The sequence below is a fragment of the Magallana gigas genome, chromosome 2, assembly GCF_963853765.1.
Source record: "Magallana gigas chromosome 2, xbMagGiga1.1, whole genome shotgun sequence".
NCBI classification, from domain to species: domain Eukaryota; kingdom Metazoa; phylum Mollusca; class Bivalvia; order Ostreida; family Ostreidae; genus Magallana; species Magallana gigas.
In genome coordinates, this window is record NC_088854.1 from 28358190 (window position 1) to 28379391 (window position 21202).

Sequence of the window (21202 nt, forward strand, 5' to 3'; positions counted from 1 at the left end):
CCCGGCAAATTTTCTAATAAGCTGGTCATCGTACTGAATTCAGAACAAAATTCATCGAGTGTTAACATTGAATGTTGGAGAGATAAGCGCTGGTTTTTAAAGTCTGTTTAACATTTAAAAATAAAATATAAAATTTCATGATTTTGTGAACATGTTTTTCTTCACCTTCAAAATCTTTTGTTTTGCATACATGAAAAAGCATAAACATGATGCAACAAAAGATGACGATATAATTACCGGTCAAATGAATTCTTTTCCATGGTGATATTATCCTTCCTCGCGTTAGATTTTAAAATTTAAGCCCTCCGTGTGCTTTTGTTTGGCAGCAACAACCATGTTTCTTTTCCTTTTTCAGATCAGAATGAAGTTATATCTATATTGAAAGAGGTATATAAACATTATTTTTGTTATCTATTCTTGATATCATTTACACCTACACTTCACATGCTGTATTATAAAAACTAAAAGTAAAATGAAAAGAGTTTGTTTTTATCTTAAATTCAGATCACTTTTATGGTAAAAAAAATCAGAACATTGTTTATGTTGAAAATATGAAACAGAATTACTCAAATGTTGTCAATAACAATAATTTTGATAGTTAAGAAATTCATACTTACAGTTAAATGGCTAAAAATTAATCATGATTTTCAAAAAAAAAATGATTGCATTTACGTTATAAAGCCTTTAAGATAAGTTTAAAACGGTTGCAAATACAATATCATAACTATTTTGCATATTAACAAAATACTGGAAGACAAATATATAATTCAGAGTTTTGTACACAACATCATTTTTAAAAAAAATATTTGTATTACAAGTTTAAAAAAAAAATGCGGCATTCAAACTCAAGATCTGCTGAAAAGTTAAAAATATTAAAACATGAAAAGCAGCCAACAAATTTCATGAATGCAAAAAGCATTTTTGAAAATCTGAGTAGAAACGTTGAGTGTATTATTTCAGCGACACAAATTCACAATCTTTCACACATACATATGCAACAATGTATACATTTTTTTTAAAGCGTTTAAGCAATAATAATATAAGTGTGAAATTACTTCACGTTTTTTAAGTTTGAAATAAATCAAAACTTGAATATTCAAAATGATTTATATTAAGTTTGTTTGCAATTATAATATTATCAATTTATTAAATATATCATATACATAAAAAGGTGGTGTTTTACGGAGAAATATATATTAATTACAATTGTATTACAACCTGTTTCACAAGTCGATCCTGTGTATCCTTGAATGCAGCCTAGACATGTTCCATCCACGACGTCACACCGTCCATCCAAACAGTTCTGATGGCAAGATGTAGAACAGTTATCTCCGTAGTAGCTTGCATTCTGACAAACTGTAAATAAGAGCATCGAAGGAAAAGGAATGATTCTTTTTTTGCAATAAGTAATAATAATAAAAAAGAAAGAAAAACTCATAGTATATTTATCTAAAATGAAGTAAGAATTGGAACTATGGATTGCATAAACTTAAAAAAGTTACATTTACTATGACAGAAGTATGAACGAGTCTTTCGCAAACAAGTATTTAGCTGTGTAATAAAAATTCTATACTTAAGGAAGGAGTCTTTTATGGTTTTCGACATGTCAAACGTAAAATTGATTAATTGTTCATTAAATCAACATGAAAAGAAATTATAATAGAATATTTTTCTTTCTTTTTTATTATCGTAAAACTTGGCATAGAAAAAGTAATCAAAGTTTAGAATCTAACAAGGACTATATTTTTGGCGTAATATTGGCGTAGGAAAATATCACATATTGCGCAATTCAGAATTGCTGCAGATTAATGAGTCTGGTTTAGCATTTTAAAAACAATAACATTAATGTTGGATTTTTTCACTAATGTAAACTAATGATATGATACTTGGGTTTCAGAATATGTGTTTAAAATATGATTTGCCTATCAAACTACATTTTTGTAGGCTTTTTAAAGTGCCCTTCTATACACTGATTTTTGTGAAAAAATCACTAAAATCAGTTTTTTTTCTCTTATTAAATGGTCAATATATTAGCTTTTCTGTCAATTTATATCTTTTTATAAAGTCTTTATTATACATAAAAATCATAAATATTTTATTATTGAAAGCATGAAAAAATAATAAAAATTCCCTCAAAATTTAAGAAAATTAGAGGAAATGCGGGCTAAGCAATATCAGTTTTAGTATAAATAGTTATTCCAATTTAGTAGTATAAGCTGATAGACATTCGTTCTATTATTTCATTGAAGAATAGAATCTTCATATCTTAATTAAATGACTACAGAACTACAAAGAGCTAAACTTGTTTTTATCATCCTTTACGTTGAGGAAAAAGGTAGTGACCTTGACCTGCTCTTATGCGAAAACAAAAAGGTCAAATTTGATAAAACTGATAGAATCATTTTGTAATATGATCCGTTTGACTTTGACAAAATTTCATGAATTTCTTATCATAAGAAGTATGTTTGATAACGAGAAGACTCCTTCCTTAAGTCACAATAAAAGTAACATAGTGAAAGTATTTCTTCGTATAATTCTCCTTGATAAAAAAAAATGTTATTATTCTTCAAGAGAATAAATGTGCCTCGAAGATATTAATTTTATAACTACAACGTCACTTCCATTTTTAAGTTACGTCAATTTTTAAATTTTAAAAAAGTGATTTTGTCCAGGACGTTTTTCCAAAACGCTTAAAGATAAAGACTTGGAATTTTCTGCGTTGAAGCATTTATCATTTTGTTTTGGACATAAGGCTGGAATCTAGTTTCCGTCGCTTTCGGTCCAAACCGGAAGTGTTTTAAAATTTTCGAATTTTTCGTTTGAATTTTAAATGTTTATTTTGTTTGTAGGGTTGGTTATGCTAAATACGAAATTGAAATCCGTTTGAAAATCGGACGATGCATTACAGAGTTATTGGGGTTTAAAAATTGATTTTTCCGGAAATTTTGATTCCGCGTCCTTGGTTTAAAAAAAGCGTAATGTTCAAAGTAAAACTAACTCGTACCAAAAATGATTGTTAAGTCGTACTTGAACACATTCGGATTTTTTTGTTAAGTTGTTATTGAAATCGGATAGGTTTTTGTGAAGTCGTACTTAAAACCACTCGTATTTTGTTAAGTCTTACCAGGAATAATTCGACTTTTTTTCATCTTTTTATTTGAGTTAATCTTGTTATTGGTTTAAGAGCTCTGCTTCTTACAGGAACTTCCAGCTTTACTGCCGACATTAACGGAAGACCCACTGGTTGCTTTGCAACAAGCTTTGCTCTAGTTCCCTATTATTGTCCACGAAGGTTCTCATAAACTAAAACAGATATTGAGTTCAAAATTTTAGGAATGGTAGATAAAAGATTGTAGATATGTAATCGGGCTTTTATAATTTTTCAGCGCAAAAAGCGCCGAAGCTCGGTAGGGCTCAAAAATGAAATAAAAAAGCGTTGTGTTTTGCATGGTTTTCTTAGTTTTTCTTTTTTTTCCGGAAATATTTGGTTAAGACATGTAGAACAGAAAAAATGTATGTTTAAGGTCAGACGACACGTTCCTAAATTTTAGATAACTTTTTCCAGGAATTTGTTAATGGTTTAAAACTACTTTGACAAGCTTTCTTGCAAAACATTAGGGTACCTAACCAGGCATTTCTGCAAAATACTAGAGTATGCAATATCCTATATAATCTTCTTGAAAATACACTTAAATTGCTGATATAAAAATAAATACATCTACAGCACAGCGAAACTCACTAAATTAGAAGTATATCTCCGCCGGGACGGGGCTTTGAACTCACGACCTCGCTTCTGTCTGTGAGCGGCCACGGTTCTAACCACTCGACCATGTACACATATAACCAAATTCAAGTAAATTTTGTATCATTTTTAAAGTAATTATAAAATTAATATTTTTTATTGGAACTCTTCATTACGAGAAGATACAAAAAAGATTCTCGAGGAACGTGTCGTCTGACCTTAAATGAACTTTCATTTGACATCAGGAAAAAGGGGCTGGTCCCTCAAGTTAGGGACCTAGACTTCTTGAAAGTTATCGCTTTATAACTCAAAAGCGGTTAAGATTTCGATATGGCTGTCGCTGCAAAAGTTGTTCACTATGATCATATTAATGTCGTGACAATAATATTTTGTTCCGATATTGCGTAATATGAGTGTACAAATTCGACTTGTTACTATGTATTTGTGTTTTATTTGGCAAATAAACGGGGTGTTTGTGCGTATAACGGACATAAAGGGTACCAGTTTACATACGGAAAGACAAAGTGTTAACATTTTAGTTATTTCTAGTGAAACACATTATGGATAAAAGAACTAATTCTTTGCAATGCATTTGAGTCGCTTTTTAAAAATTTAAACTGGATTCGGAGCTGTGTATGTGAACACCCTTGCCCGCGACCGAGGAAATAGGTCGCGGCTCGACTAGCGAGCGGTCTGCCGTTATCTAATACACAAGATTTGCGTTCTGCTGTAATGCACACACGTGTTTATTTATGTAGCTTCAAACACAAACATTCCGATTTTATTAGTAAATAAAAAAAAAAATTTACATAAAAAAAATACTTTTACATACTATCATAGAAAGTGTACCAGGTTACATGCGGAAAGTGTTTAAACAGTTTAATCCGATCCCTTGCCCGCGGCCGAGGAAATAGGTCGCGGCTGAACTTATAAGCGAGCGGTCTACTGTTATCCAATAAACAAAATTTGTGCCTTGTTGTAATGCACACATGGGTTTATTCATGTAGCTGCAAACACAAAGAATTCCGATTTTAACGATATTAAAGAGTAAAAGAATCAAAGTAATGAAAGTACTGAGAGACGGAGGCATCGTTGCGGAGGAGATTAATCTATTAATTCCAAATATTGAAGTACCAACGGGAGTTGATTTTTATCGATTGATATTTATCTTAAATCAACGATATGTAATTTCGCATGCCAAGTAGTTTCTTTTCCGTAATTGAATAACGCATATTTTCATTATATGAATTTTCGGGCTTTTCCGACAATTTTAAGAATTCTAGGAAAATATCATATGAATCATGTTGTGTAATATTTTAAGATAGAATAAATTCCATCAAGTTATGTATCAGTAATGTAAGTATTTCTGGAAAATTATATACAAGATCCAAGCAATATTTAACTATAATAATATTCAATGCTTCAAAATGCATTACATCGAATTTATCGATTATTTTCGAGAACAAGGTCTTGTCAGCGGCGATGATCTGTGGTCAGGTCCAAACACAGTTTCACTTCCGGTTTGCCAGGGTTACTGCATAGGAGAGTTGATAAAAAATCAACTCCCCAAAATAATAATCGTTTTTTCTTCTTCAAATTTTAAGGTATAGAATGTTTAGAGTATCAATTAAGAGTTTGCAATACTAAATACTACAGGACAGAAACTACTTTGCTAACATATTCATGCTCTTTTATTGAATATGCAAAATAAATTACAAACAAAAAAATTATTTTGTTAGTTAGTACTACACCTAATGATTCACAATATACCGTAAAACTCGTTTAGTACGAACACGGATATAGCGAATTTTCGGATATAGCGAAGTTTTTTGAGTCCCCTGTAAAATTCTTAACAAATCTTTGCAAAATTTTACGGTTATAACGAATTCGGATAAAACGAATTTACAGATATGATTTGAGTCCCGTAGAGGTGAATAATAGCGAAATTTAAAACTTTAATAACGAATTTCTTTACAATTTAAAAAGTTTTCACTACCATTTAAGGTGGGTCGCGGGTTTGCTTTCGTCATCAAATTCTGTACGCAATTTAGACAACTTGTTTGGCCGTTTAATGCACATTCGTTTATGACGTCATAACGGATACATCTCAAGTTTCCCGCATTACACTCTAGATAAAACCAAATGCTCGGAGTGATAATGAAGTAATCTTTTATATATATGCCGTTAATACTAGACAGTAGTAGTCATTCATATTTATTCTCCACGAATCAAAAAAGGAAGTGCACATTGAATGCAACACATTATAATTATGCAGACAATCAGCAAGAATTGGAGCGTTCTTTGTCAGTCTATGTAAAGGTTCAAACTGTAAATAAAAACCAGCGGTGTAGTCTCAAACTTGTAACACAGGAGAGAGAGAGAGAGAGATGTAAAATATTTTCAATTGGTCCTCGGCTTCGGCATTAATTTTTTAACAATTGATTAGTTATTGAATTAATATGTAATTATATAATATATCAATAATATATCTTTCAGGGATGGGGTAATTGAAAAAAGTATTTGTAATTGAGTGTAATTAATTACATTTTTCAGAGTAATTGAAAGTAATTTGTAATTGAGTCTGTCTTCAATTACAAGTAATTGAATGTATTTAAATACATTCCAAATTTATTGTGTATTTTCAATTACTTTTCAATTACATCTCAATTACTTTTTTAGACTTAAGGGAGTCAAAATATCTCTTTCTTGTGAATTATAGCAATTATTATTTATATACTGATATGCTGTACTGCCGAAAGTTGTACTTTCTGAATATAAACATAGTTTTAATATGTGAATAAAAATTAATTCACTATAGAGAAAATATTATTCAGAACCAAAAATGCACTTAATGGTACTTAATGAATTTAATGTTAAAGAAAATTTTTCTAGAAATTTTCAAGAAATCTGATCTGAACTGAACTGTACAACCTTTAAAAACATAACCGTACATAAAGCTCTGTATATCTTAATGCTGTTAATATATGTATATGTTCTCAAGATTTAAAAAAATAAAACTAAAGTATTTGAAATGTAATTAATTACATTTATCAAAGTAATTGAGAGTAATTAATTACATTTTAAAAAATCAATGTAATTGTAATTGCAAGTAATTGATAAAATTGTCAATGTATTTGAAAGTAATTAATTACTTTTCAAAGTAATTGACCCCAACTCTGATTATTTTTATTACATGTTACTATTTTGCCTGAAAAATAGGGAAGAGCACAGTCGGGGATTTAATTTTTTTTAGTTGTGAAGATCTTGATAAGCAAAATCAATGTAATTGTAATTGCAAGTAATTGATAAAATTGTCAATGTATTTGAAAGTAATTAATTACTTTTCAAAGTAATTGACCCCAATTCTGATTATTTTTATTACATGTTACTATTTTGCCTGAAAAATAGGGAAGAGCACAGTCGGGGATTTAATTTTTTTTAGTTGTGAAGATCTTGATAAGCAAAATAATTGCCTGGACTTACAAATAGCAACCGTTTTCTAGATTCGAGATTATATACATTAGGTCCAACTTATATTCAGACCAAGCCAATTAATATGGAAATGCACTTGCTAACAAAATGTGATGCCCCCTTTCCCTCCGTGATTTTAGATATTTCAAATATTATGCTCTGCATCATCTGATTTAGAATAAGACTGTAAAAGCTAGCTATTCTGGTTAATAGTTTTTCACAATCAACTGAACAGATCTCTTCCTGTATATAAAACCCGAGGTACACGAGAGCCCCCCCCCCCCCCCCCCATAAATAGTTTTGGTTTCATGATAAAAATATGTTTAATCTCGAGCTCTTTCATATTCTCAAAAAGTCCATTTTTTAAAGAAGATGTATGCTTCAGCAAGTTTATTATGGTAGGTGGTCTAATCTCTAGGAAAATTGTCACTTTAACTGTTACAGAGTTATGTGTACAAACGTGGCTATGTATGGATGTATGTAAAATATTGTCTCTTTTCTGTAATTTTGTGGACAATATTTATGTAAAAAGAATCTGCATCGTCTTTTGAACCTTATTTAAATCTGTAAAAGTTTTAGCTTTAGCAGTCCTAAATTTAGTTTTTAAATGATTGCATCACTTAGTAAGTGGAACAGGTTTAACATTTTTTGACGTCGTAATCATGACGTCAAATACGGAAATGCGACCATTTTTGGTAGAATAATCAGAAACATTAAATAAAATAGCAAAAAATTTAGCGAGAACACATATAACTTTTTTTACATAAATAATTTGTAAATCACGTTTTCTTTGCACATAGAACCCGTTGATAAATTCGTCTAAATTGTTTAGAAGCTATTTGCAATTTTTTTTTAAAAACTCCATCTCGAATATAAAGAGAAATATGCTCATTCTCCTATATATTTCATTAGAAAAGCGTCAAAACAGCACTACAAAAGATACTGAGTTTAGAGCGGTATTGCATACAAATAGCGTAGGCAAATTTGATAAAAATTTTATATAATGAACTGTGTATCCTAAATAACGATTAAACAAAATTTCAGGGTATGTTTTCTCGTGAGATTTGTTATGGGGTAAACCCGCGACCCACCTTAAGATAATATTTTGAATGAATTTTATTTCATATAAATTTTTCAATTCACAATCCGATTGTTAAAAGTATCAATGTAATGCATATTTTTAAGCCTTAATTAGCAAAAAAAGTAGTCTTTTAAAAGAATACATGTATATAGTGAATTCGTTATAGTTATTTTTGCAAATTCGTTATACAAATATAACGAATTACGGATATAACGAAGTAAATCCACTGGTCCTTAGAACTTAGAACTCGCTATAACCGAGTTTTACTGTATACTAAAATTTATGATACATAATCAATAAAAACTTTTAAACAGTGAACTTTTTCATATTAAAAAAATCGTTCATGCTTAGAACCCCTAATGTTACATGTAGGTAATACATGCATGATCTCAATCTCGCAAAGCTGTTGTTCTTTTTCTTTTGCAGAATGTCCGTTTCGATTGTAGAGAGTGAGAAAAAGCGTTTCAAAAAGTTATGGAGATGAAATATTTATATATAAGAGATGCTACAGCTAATTTTGCTCAATTTTGCTCAAAATTACCGTTGATTTAATCATTTCAGGCGGTCCAAAAAGTAAATATTACTAGCTCAGCCTTTTGATCAACAGTTTAGCGCATCAACTGTAAACATTTCATCGTGACTTTCTGCAAGTGATGAAAATATTACGAATTTATACAGATTTTACTTGTTGTGAAAACAAAATTTTAGAAATATAAATTCAGAATTTCGGAAAAATATTTAACACGCAATTGCGAGCTTTTTTTGCTGTAAAAAGATTCAATCTTTCAGTATATGCACAACTTCTATTCTTTTATCTAACTATGTTTAATATATAATAAATAATAGAATTCGCTGTAATAACTCTTTAAAGCTAAATTTAAAATAATATACCGCAGTAGATCTTGTAATACCCCATACTTCACTTTTAAAAGAAAATATGTACATTCTGTCAAATGCTTTTACACTTTTTTCACGCGAAATTCTTTTATCAGCTTGCAAAAACACACTGACTTCCCAACTTACTTTGAAATTGACAGCGCTGGCCAGACAATGCAGGATTAATCAAGCTTCACAGCACGTGGACTGGGTACTTTACCTATGCACACACTGACTGTGTGTGTGGGGGGGGGGGGGTGTTAAAGGGTGTAGTCTGGATGTTTAATTTATTTGTTCACTATCCGTATAGTAGGTTTAGTATGCATGCCAAGTAAAATTAAACTAAAATGTGCCATGCTACGATCACGGTTGTTTGTACTTAATTTGGGGAATACTCAAGTTCACATAGCAGTGGTTATAAACTTGTTGAATAATCATTTTATTGGATCGATGCCGGGGGCGGAAGTGTAGCTATACATTTTTTCTCCGCAGGAGATTAATTGATAATGCACAAGTAATATACGATACAGACTAAGAACAACGCTGTGTTTATCCGTTGAATCTCATAATTATTCAATATTTCGGTCAACACAAGATGATTCTTGAGGAATCCTCATTATTTGACGTCACGGACAGGAAGCTGCATAAAAAGTATAAAAATAGCCACTAAACGATTACACACCATTGCTATTCTTAAACTGATGCATATTCATTTGACATATGGACTAAAATTTTCGAGAGAAATTATGTTTGTTGATCGCTTATTTATTGTAATTGCAAATAAGATATTTATTTCAACAATAATATTGAAATATGAATCCCAAACGAATATTGCAATTTTTGCCGCTAGGTGGTGTCCGTCAAATCCACTATCGACGTCATATGTGAGCTGACCGGTAGCAATAGAGGAGGCCCATAGGGCCTCCGTCTAAAAACGATTGTACCATTACCTACGAAGTAATGCTGTTTTTGGTATCGTAATTGAAAAATAAATAAATCGTATGACTGTCATTAAAATAAGGCGTTCTTTGTGGTCTTGTCTGTGTCATGAAATAGTATTATTGTTGGAAAATAAAATTCAGTTATCAGACTGCAAACATGTCAAACCCACCACGTTGGGTGTACATTTACATAGCACAGGCCGATTCGTTGTAGTCTAGGACACATGCTTCTCGTGTATATATGTTATCACACATTTGAATGTTGATTCATTCTTTGTTAAATTATTTTTATTTTCAATTATATTGGTTAACGATGCATCTAATCATTGATTAAATCAAAGTGCGTAAAATAAAGAAAAAAACCCTGCTATCAATGAATATAATACGTTTTACAGTCGTACTAGTTGAAATGCAAATACATTCACCTGTGTCTATTTCTGACATTTTGCTGCTGAGAATTTAATGCATTACATTCCCTACTTCAACAAAATATAGGCGATATTCACAACATGATTATTTCAACACACACATCATAAGTATCTGTATTCTGTGATAATTCATTTAGCTAACAAAATATTAGAATCTTTTTATGAGAGAGAGAAAGAGAGAGAGAGAGAGAGAGAGAGAGAGAGAGAATGGTTGAAAGTAAAAGTTGAAATATATTTAAAGTTGAAATATAATTAAGGCAGCTTACATGTAAGTAGTACAATGTTACATGCTTGCGTAGGTGCGTGCACGATAAAACTAACCATTTTAAACAAGTTGAAGTTTTTTTATATTCAGGCCGTAAAAGACTAAGGGTCACACTATTGGTTTAACCTTTTTACAAAGGTAGTCTGATTCATAAAAAAGAATATTCAGTGCTGATTTTATTCTTTTATTAATTGGATTTTATTTTTTGTTATTGAAATTATATTCTGAAAGAATATGTGAGTATTAAAAAAGTTCATGTACATTCGGTGAGTAAAAGTTTTGCTTGGATTCGGACAGTTTAAGATCGAGTAGAGGACAGTCAAATGATTCAAAATACTTCTTAGTAGATAAGGGAAATTTTCAAATCGAATGGGCTTTGCATATTCAGGCACACTGGAATATTTAATACATAAATTATATATACTTTAATAAAATGTCTGTATGCTTTATTATGTATTTGCTGTCTGATTAGGACTGTTCTTTCCCAAAAGAAGCGCTTGGCGATCGCGTAAAGAACGTTCTGTAAAGTACAACACCTGTTTGGAGTACATAATCATATGTATTTTATAAAAGCGGAATCGAGATGTTATGGAGTCAATAAACAAATCAAGTTTGCCAATTAAGCAATAGCAGTTATCCAATGCTTATGATTGATAATTATACAAGGTAAGTTAAATACATGTAAATAGGAATTTTATAGCACTACCCCTTGTTAAGAGCTTCCGTTTACTGCATTCATTTCTTTTATTAACGATTTTTGTGCACGCATTTTCTCGGTAATGGCTAAGATTTTGTTACACGGCCCCGATAAGAAGACCCCAAAATATATCTATCAAGAGCGGTCTAAATTTCAAACACTGGTTGCATTAATAACATTTAAGTTATTTTGTGCAAATTGTATGTGCATGAAATGACAATTTTCCTGTAAAGTAACAAAAATTACATATTGTGAAATCTAAAAGTTTCTAAATTTATCATTAAAATTAATAATTTTAGACGGTCCATGCAATAAGTTTCTCTAGCCGAGTCTTTCGTTCAACAGCGCTTAGATTGAACATATCAGCTTGGTTTGCAACAAGAGGGTGAAACGACCATGATATTTGACAGATTTGGCTAAAGGGAGTTTAAAAGATATGGTTACAAAACACAAGTGCGATTATATCTTGTAGGAGAAAAAATTAATTAATCTACATTTGCCATAAATACAAAAGAATACCATAAGAATATTTGAATATTTAGTTCCGCCGAATATTTCCATTTCTCTTCATTGTTTGGTGCCTGATTTGAAATTATAACGTTTTGAGGTATAATGAGTGGATGACAAACGATTTCGGCAGTCTTACTCCCGCAGTTTTCTGAATCTCGGCCTGAAAAAAATGGGTCGAACTATAATCTTATTATTGCAAAAATGCGTATTTATTTATAACAAGACTTAACAGAATAAACTTAAATAAGTTTCTACTTTGCATCTATATTCATAGATGTTTAAATCAATAGCAACGACAGAAAAATTGGTCGATAATTGAGCATTGATTATCTCGCAGAAGGCTGATCGATCGATAAATGGCCGGACTACGGGAGATAACTCTCACTTATTATAAGCATTCGGGTTTTTTTTTTCTCATCGCGGCGGTTTACAGAATAGACAGGATCCGGATTGCACAACATTTTTTAAACAAAAATGTTTGGAAAATGTCAAGGGGCTGAATAATGTCGCCGGATTGGACAGCATGCCGGAATACACAACATCCGGATTCAACGAGTTTCAACATGTACATTATTTTTCATTGAAATATGGCTTAATTGACCGGGAAAACTACTGCAACGTATATTAAATTGCACACATACTTAGCATAACCATCATTTAAAAGCGTACAATTGTTTCAATGAAAATCGGACCAAGCAGCCTTATCATTAAGATTAACATGTGTAAGACACTTTATTTGTCAAATGCATGATCCTGTACATGAATTATTTTCAATACCTGTTTAATCTCCAAAATGATCTCCAATTCCATTCACAGCTGTTGTCATTCAAAATCACGTTAAACAAAATTTCAAATTTTTAGTCGATTTCTACTGCTACATGTATACATCTAAGGAATCTATTGATTTTATCATGTAATGCGTTATTAGGATTTTAGGGGTCTATCGTCCAAAGTTGTGATCACCCATATATCATTTGATATTTGATATTTTATTCGATATCAAGAAAAGAGGGCTTGCCTCTCAAATTAGGGGACCAGAGGGCTCTAAAGTCTTTACTGAGAGATATTTTGTATCCAAGCAATGCAATGATTTTACCATGCAGTACATAATTAGAGGTTTTCAGAGGTCAACTGTCCGAAAAAATTAATTACCCATATATCAGAAAGGAACAATCTTTGGAAATGCAGTATAAAAGCAAAGATGCTCAAAATGAGCCACAAAACAATATTCAATCTTTAAAATGTCGTTAAACAGCTCTTATAAGGAGATTAGGGATCGGCCCCAAAAACTTTCCTTCACATATATATCTCAGGAACGGTAATGAATTTCTAAACACTTGTTGAACAAAATGTGTTTAAAACTAAACGACCTTTCATTTGATATGAAGAAAAAGGGACTGTCTCCCCCAAATTAGGGATCAAGACGGGCCTAAAGTCTCTTATCTATATAGTCATTTACTGAGTGATGTTTTGTAATAGGTTATAAAAGCAAAAGTAGGTATAATACGTTTATATATCCTAACAATATAATAATTTTCTTATGCGCTTCATGTACCTAACTAGGGATTTAAGGGTCCAGAGGTAAAAAAGTATAATCTTTTCTATCTCAATTGGAAGTAATGCAAGTATTTGAAAAAGCAACTTAAGAGAACTTATAAAAAGCATTACAGAAAAGCATTAGTACGCAACTCCTATTTCCAGATCCTGTTTTGTTTTCAAAAATTAAAGTCGATGACGTCAGATCACTTTCTAAAAATCGGACGGAAGACCTCCTCGTTGTTCGCAACGAGATCGTGTCTAGTTTATATTTATTTTTTGTGATTTCAAGTAAATTTTCCCTAGCTTAAAGGAAAGAAATACATACTAATTAAGTATCTACAAATGATTTTTTCTTATTCAGCTTTGCAGCAATTCTCTTCGAAACTTTTAATTACATGTACCTTACATTCTGGTAACCCTTTATGCAAAGGTTGTTATAATTATTGTACACGATTTTCTTATCTACGTGACATATTTCGTAAAATTAACACATTCACTTGAGTTTTTACATGTACATTTGTAAATATATATAAAAAATATAAAGTAAATATTTAAAAATGTTTAACATACTATTAACTTTTTTGCAAACTTTCCCAAAAAGGAGTCGTTATTAATACTATTAAGTTATTCATATGCTAAAATAGAGGTTGTATTAGATGTAAGTGCAAACAATACCGCTATAATTGTAAATGATGTTTATATGGTTTTAAAAAGGGAAATTATTAAAGGAATATGTTTTTCGTAAGAATAAGTTAATTCACTAATAGGCAAAAATAACTATGTTGCAAAGCACACTTGGAATACTTTTAATTACCTGTTGAAGGGTCCGTATGAGGAGCTGCTGTTGATACGACAGCTGTTGATTCTGCTGATGAAGCAGTGATTGTCGATGAGACAGATTGCACTGTTGCTGGTACGGATGTTGGTGTTGATTTTACAATTGTTTCTGTTGTTGTTCCTACATGTCCTGATGCTGCAGTTGTTTCGGTTGTTTGTGCGGCAGTTGTTGATGCAGCAGTTGTTTGTGCAGCAGTTGTTGATGCAGCAGTTGTTTCGGTTGATTGAGCAGCAGCTGTTGATGTTGTAGTTGTTTCTGATGAAGTGGTTTCGACTGTCTGGACAGCAGTTGTCGATTGGGTTGTTGGTGACTGCGTAGCTCCGAGGTCCACTGTGAACATTTATAACGTTATTAAAGACTTTCATTAAATTAAGCAAAGAGCAACATACATGTAGTGCAAATAACCCTGACCACTATAGCCCAGTAATCGCATCATCAAAGAAATCTATACTACTATATTGAAAAAATAGACTCGAATTTTTGGGCTTTAATACCGAGAAATCTGGAACGTACTGTCTTATGTTTTATACATTTTAAACATCATCGGTACTTGAAGATTAACAATTTGTTTTTATTTTTTCTCAATCAAGCTTCGCTAATTAATAATCAACGAAAATTTCTTTAAAAATTTTTTTTAGATTTTACAATCTTGCGCATGCGCATTAGATTCAAGCTAAGTCACGGAAGGCACTTTAATTTATGTTTCCACAATATCACATTTGCATGGATAAACTCAGTAATGATATTACAAATACATGTAAATTTTCATTGAAAATTTGTCATTTATTTTGTTCATCAAAGGAAGTGCGGGAGATAACTCTTACTCATGATCAGTGCATTTAAAATAAAAAATCCCGAGAGTTTCGAATGGCAATATGGTGTGTAAATTCGAAGCGAGTAAAAAACGTTTGTAAAAACGTTGGTTCAAAAATGTTGAATTCTTAATTAATATGAATTAAATTTTAGCTGAAAGATATTTACAGCTTCAAAATGGTTTGTTATGAATACAGTAAAACACGCTTATAACGAAGTCCCAGGGATGGGAAATTTTACCTCGTTATAAGCGTAATTCGTTATATCTGTCAAGTTTACAACAAGAAATAAAGTCACGGGGAATGATAATCACTTCGCTGTAAGCGTCAATTCATTATAAGCGTGTTCGCTATAACCGTGGTTTACTGTAATTTAACTGTTATTTTCAATGCAACTTCATTAATTTTCTCCAAAATCATTTCGGAGCGATTCTGCAATTTTTTGCTACATTACGGGTATATGGGAGACATTTTAACTGTGGCGATCGATGGCCTGTCCCGAGACATTCTAACTAATCAGAGTGTAGTGAAATTAATAGCATTATTGTAGATATGTAGATATGTATCTTGTATATGTCATCGGACCTATTCGAATACTTTTTGTCGCTTCCATATCATGGTTTAAACTTCATATAGTTCTGTGCGTCCATAGTTTTAGTGAAAAAAACATTTAAATCCGATTCTGGTTTTTCAAATGATAAAAATCGGATTAGTTTGATTTTAAATTTGAGTTAAATTGTATACCGTATTAAATGGGAAGGAAACTAAAACATGTTATAAAATAAATCAATTAATTGTAAATTGTATTTATTTTCAATTAAAACCACGGAACAATGAATAAATCAAGAAAAGCGATCGCTTGATTTAAATTTCCCGCCGCTATTGGAGCTGCCATTGAATTTTAAATCTATCATAATGACGTCACACCATCTTTTTCTGGTTTGTTTCGTGATATTTGCTCTAAACATGCTAAAAATGACAAGTTTTTAAAATTTTAAAACAATAGGGATTTGAGACTGTTCTTTCATCTTTGACCTTTTTCTATTTGAAACCATCGTCAAACGGAGCATGTTTGTTGAAATCTCAAAGCGTAGAATAGAGTCGGTCTGTAGGAGAGATATCCGCGTAGTTGTGGAAATTGTCAACAGATGCCAAGTATCGTAGAAAATATGTGCCGTCGTTATTTCAACATGGTAATTCTGACTTTAGAGAACGTATTTTAAACATCCCGATTACATTTTATTACATGTATAACATACTTATTTAGTTATTAAGCGAAGAACTTGACTTGGAATTAAATTTTACTCGGTCATTTTCAACTTCAAATGATAGCAGATTAATTAAGAACTGACATTTATTTAATAAAAATGCACATATTTATGCATACGTGTATATATACTTTAGATTGACGTGTGGACCTAAACATTATCAATTTTGTTCAGTCGATTACTTTAGTAACAAAAAAGGCATAAAACATATTATTCAAAGCACTGTGTACCGGAATAGATGGTGTGACGTCAAAATAATTATGTGTTTTGGTTTTTAATACAAAAGAGTTTTGCATCTTATCAGCCTCCAATAATATATTTACAAAAATGTACCTAACATCAAACGTCCATTAAATTGATTATGTAGATTATTTTCAATAGAGCATGGCCACATGCGATAATTTAAACCATTTTATCGATATCATAAAGCGTCATCTGAGTCATATCGTTCTAAGGTTTATGACAAGAAAGCCCATCATAATGACTTGTACAGACGTTTTCTAGATCTATTACTTTAATATTTTCAGCACCCATTGTCAATACATTGTTATTTTACAGAGAAATTTATGTATCTTATTCATAAAGAATTTAATTTTAACAGCCAGCCCCTACTCCAAATAAAAAGCAAAAAGATTTCAAGCTGGTTTTTATTGGTAGAATCAAGAAATAAAAAGTACGTTAAAGTGAACTTGGTTCGTCACGTGATCAAATCCCATGCTGCTCGTGGGACTCATCTTAGATTTGATCACGTACCAAGTTCATATCCCGATGAACTTTTAACATTGCTCTTTATTTCTTATATTCACGTTTGAGAAAGGCAACTCGTTCCCAATTATTGACATAACCGTTTTTTTTTAACTGTAATGCAACCGTCAAACGACAAGCACGTGCGGTAATCATTGTGACGTCACTAAAAAGTTCACACAGCGTTGAACATTTTAGCTATTCTATAAGTTCACATAAAGAGGACGATTTGAAAATGTAAATATGGTATTGTGTGAAAAGAACATGAAGTTTAATGACAAAAATTAAAAATTGTATTGTACTTATCAAACTAGATTACGAAAGCCCATTGAGCTCATTTTCGTACGTAAAAAAAATATTTTTTTCGTAACTTTTGCGAATAAACGTGTTACTTTCGCGAATAAACGCATTACTTTCGCGATATAACGCGTTACTTTCGTGATATATCTATCGCGAATCTTTCGCGATGTTATGCGAACCTTTCGCGAAAAAACGCAAAACTTAAATATAAATATTGTCATTTCATACAAGAACCATAATGAAGAACAATGACTGAAATCAAACATATTAATTTGAAGAAAAAAAACAAAAAAATCTTATTATATAAAGATGTTAATGAAATAGATGAAACCTGATACAAATTGATTTAGATTTAAACGTAGAAAATCTTTTAAATCTTAGTACTGATTTTCAAAAGACATAATGCATCGCGCTTCTCACATTCTAACTGGCGTTGTATTATAGAAAATGAGGCATTGTCATATTTTAATTATAACAATTTTAATTCGAATTAAAAGTTTTATTAAGTATCATATGCATTGTAGAATTGAAAGGATATCATTGTTCATATTGTTATAATATATGTTATATCGCCACAATATAAATTAATGTCTAGTTTAACATCAGAAAGATTAGTCAAGCTGTGAATTGAAATTTTTAAGCTATTGTACAAATCTAGATGACGTAAATTCATCCTCAAAATATATCACATGTCATTTGAAAATCAGTACTAAGATTTTAAAGGTTTCCGACGGTTGAATTTATATTGATTTTATAAGAAAAAGATAATCAATGAATGCCTGTTCGAACACAGAGTCGGCGAACAAATGAAAAATGATAAAATGATGCTGTAACTTATTATTTACTTTGAACATATAACATCTAAAATGATTAAAAGTTTTATCAGATTTATTGATATCTCTATGTGAAAAATATAATTTTGTCTTCATAAATCAACGTTACAAAGATATTATAATAATAATGAATAATAAAAACTTAAAATGTGTTTGTTTTCAATCGTTCTTCTTCATAAGGGTTCTTGAATGAAATGACAATATTTATATAATAGTTTCGCGTTAATTCGCGAATATTACGCGTTATATTGCGAAATTTACACAAAAGTAACGCGTTATCTTGCGAAAGTTTTGCGTTTATTCGCGAAAGTTACGCGTTAATTCGCGAAAGTTACGCGTTTATTCGCAAATGTTTCGCGTTAATTCGCCTAAGTTTCGCGTTAATTCGCCTAAGTTACGCGTTTTTTCCCGAATTTTTATTTTGTTACCTACGAAAATGAGCTCAATTGGCTTTCTTACTAGATGCTACATTTACAGTATCAAAAAAAAGTTTTTAGATTTCTCTTTCATTTGTTTAACATATACCTAAGGATTCTATTTATTACTACCACAGGCACGTAGCATCGGGGGGGGGGGGGGGGCACTTTTTGGCGCAGCAAAGAGTTTTCATAAATTTACATACAAAAAAAATGAATTAACAGAGTTGCCCCCCTCCTCTCCCCCCCCCCCCTTTTTATGAGACCATGTGAAAAAATGATTTATAAAGAATGAAATAAACAGTGGAATATTTTTTTGTTTGCTTGTCAAGATTTTTTGTATGAGTCTAGCCCCCCACTTTCAAAAACGATGCTACGTGCCTGTACCATCAATATTCGCTGCGCATTGTGACGGAGTGAAATATCGTGCAATATGATGATAAATTGTATAATCGATGATTTATTTTACGAACAAAATCTGTTGCATGAACGCGTCGACGAGCTGAAAACAATTAGCCCTTGAAAAGTTTGATTGTAGAGCTGCGATACTCTCTCTGTACCTTGAACGATTGTAACCCTGAAGCCATATCCCTCATCACGATCATCACTGGTAAAGTTGAGATGTGTTTCACCCCCGCTGGTATAACGTTCATTCGGTAGAAAAAGGCTCATTTTGTAGTTGGTACAGATATCGACAGGATCCGTATTATCTGCAAATCAACCAAACAAATTATATTAGATTGACGTATTCATTTATAATATCAAAATTCTTTACATAAATCTATAAACTTAAAAAAAAAGGTTGAGAATGTTAAGGATATTACGTGAGAGTAAAAGACATGTTTTATCAGTCAATATAGCATTGAATCATATTTTTCTGAAAGAATCAGTCTCATAACTGTAGCGGTGTGTGCATACAAATTGAGTAACGCGCGTTAGCGCGTTATGAAAATTCATTACAATATTAAATTTACGATAAAATTTACAATATTTCGTATGGGTTTATTTTATTATGTTTTTCGGAAACTTGATGCGGAAACTTCTGCAATCACTAAAACTTTGTCTCCAAAATAATTTTAAACGGCCATTTTTAAATATAAATTTTCGATTTTGTACCATAACAACTGGTCCCAATAACAACGTTTTAAGATTGTCTAGCATCTTAATTCACCAGGGTATCAAAATATGAAATCTATATACGAAAAAAAAAACGATGACTAATCGATGCCAACAAATATTTATATTGACATAGAATTGATATTTAGGTTTTTTGGAAAGATTAATCCACTAAAAAGCTTTGATGATCCTTTATCAAAGATGTAAGAATTGAATTAATCCCCTGAATAATTTAAGTAGGGTGGATGGTCTACAAATTAACCATCAAATTTATCTGAAATATTAAGATATGATTTGTTTAGCTTTAAACTATTATTGAATAAAGAAAAAAATCCATGTTTTCTACATTTTGCTATATTCCTATATTTTTCTATCTTTCTCTAAAAGAATATATACAGTCTAAAAATGACAACGACCATCAAGCAATTTTAAAAAAGCAATATAAGGGCCATGATGACACACTTTAATTGTCTTTAGCTCTACGGGAAAATTTGGCTTGATACGTCGAAGAACATTAGTTTTTTTTTACCAACCCCCCACCTCCCGCTGATTATTATGTTCTTAGGTATTGTAATAGATACAGATAATATGATTATTAGAATTCCTAATGACAAAATACTGACTTTAGAAACAGCAATCTTAAAAATGTTACAAAAAGAAAAAGTTACTCTTGGAAAGTTACAATCACTAGTAGGTTCTCTTAACTTTTGCGCAAAAGCAGTTCCATCAGCTAGAGCATTCAATAGAAGATTTTGTGATGCTATATGCGGAATTAAGCACTCCAGTCATTTCATTAGAGTTACGTCTGGGATGAGATCAGGTCTTTGTGTGTGGCTAAATTTTATACACAAGTACAACGGTAGCTTAAATTTCATGAATGCCAATTGGTTATCAAACGACCAACTACATCTTTACTGATTGCGCAGACAATCATCAGTTTGGTTGTGGTGTCCATTTCTATTTCAATGGACAGTGGGCTTATTTTGAATGGCCCGCCTGCTGGAAAGACCTTGACATTATGTCAGATATAACTTTTTTGGAATTAGTGCCAATTGTTCTTGCAGTTGATTTTTTTAAAGACTAAATTTTGTGACAAAAAGATTTTATTTCACACCGACAACAAAGCTTCAGTTTCCATTTTAAACAAAATATCGTCAGTCAGTTAGGATTATGGAATTGGTTCGGCTTTTAGTTTTACATTCCATGATTCACAATATCTACTTTAAAGCTTGTCACATTGTTTGTTATAACAATGCTATTGCCGATTCTATTTCACGCAAACAGTGGACCAGATTTCGAGCTCATGCCCCAAAATCCAGGCCACA

General features: G+C 31.4%; 1 protein-coding gene across 5 annotated transcripts in view; it reads right to left on the bottom strand.

Annotated features, from left to right (window-relative positions):
- Window positions 1-21202, bottom strand: part of LOC105336574 (uncharacterized) — a 231635-nt gene that overhangs the window by 174531 nt on the left and 35902 nt on the right. For all 5 annotated transcript variants that reach the window (XM_066075970.1, XM_066075967.1, XM_066075969.1 and 2 more), the window contains exons 9-10: window positions 19322-19471; window positions 14365-14718 (exon numbers count right to left, since the gene is read on the bottom strand). In XM_066075970.1, the coding sequence (XP_065932042.1) occupies window positions 14365-14718; window positions 19322-19471 (504 nt within the window). The remainder of the gene's footprint in view (window positions 1-14364; window positions 14719-19321; window positions 19472-21202) is intronic.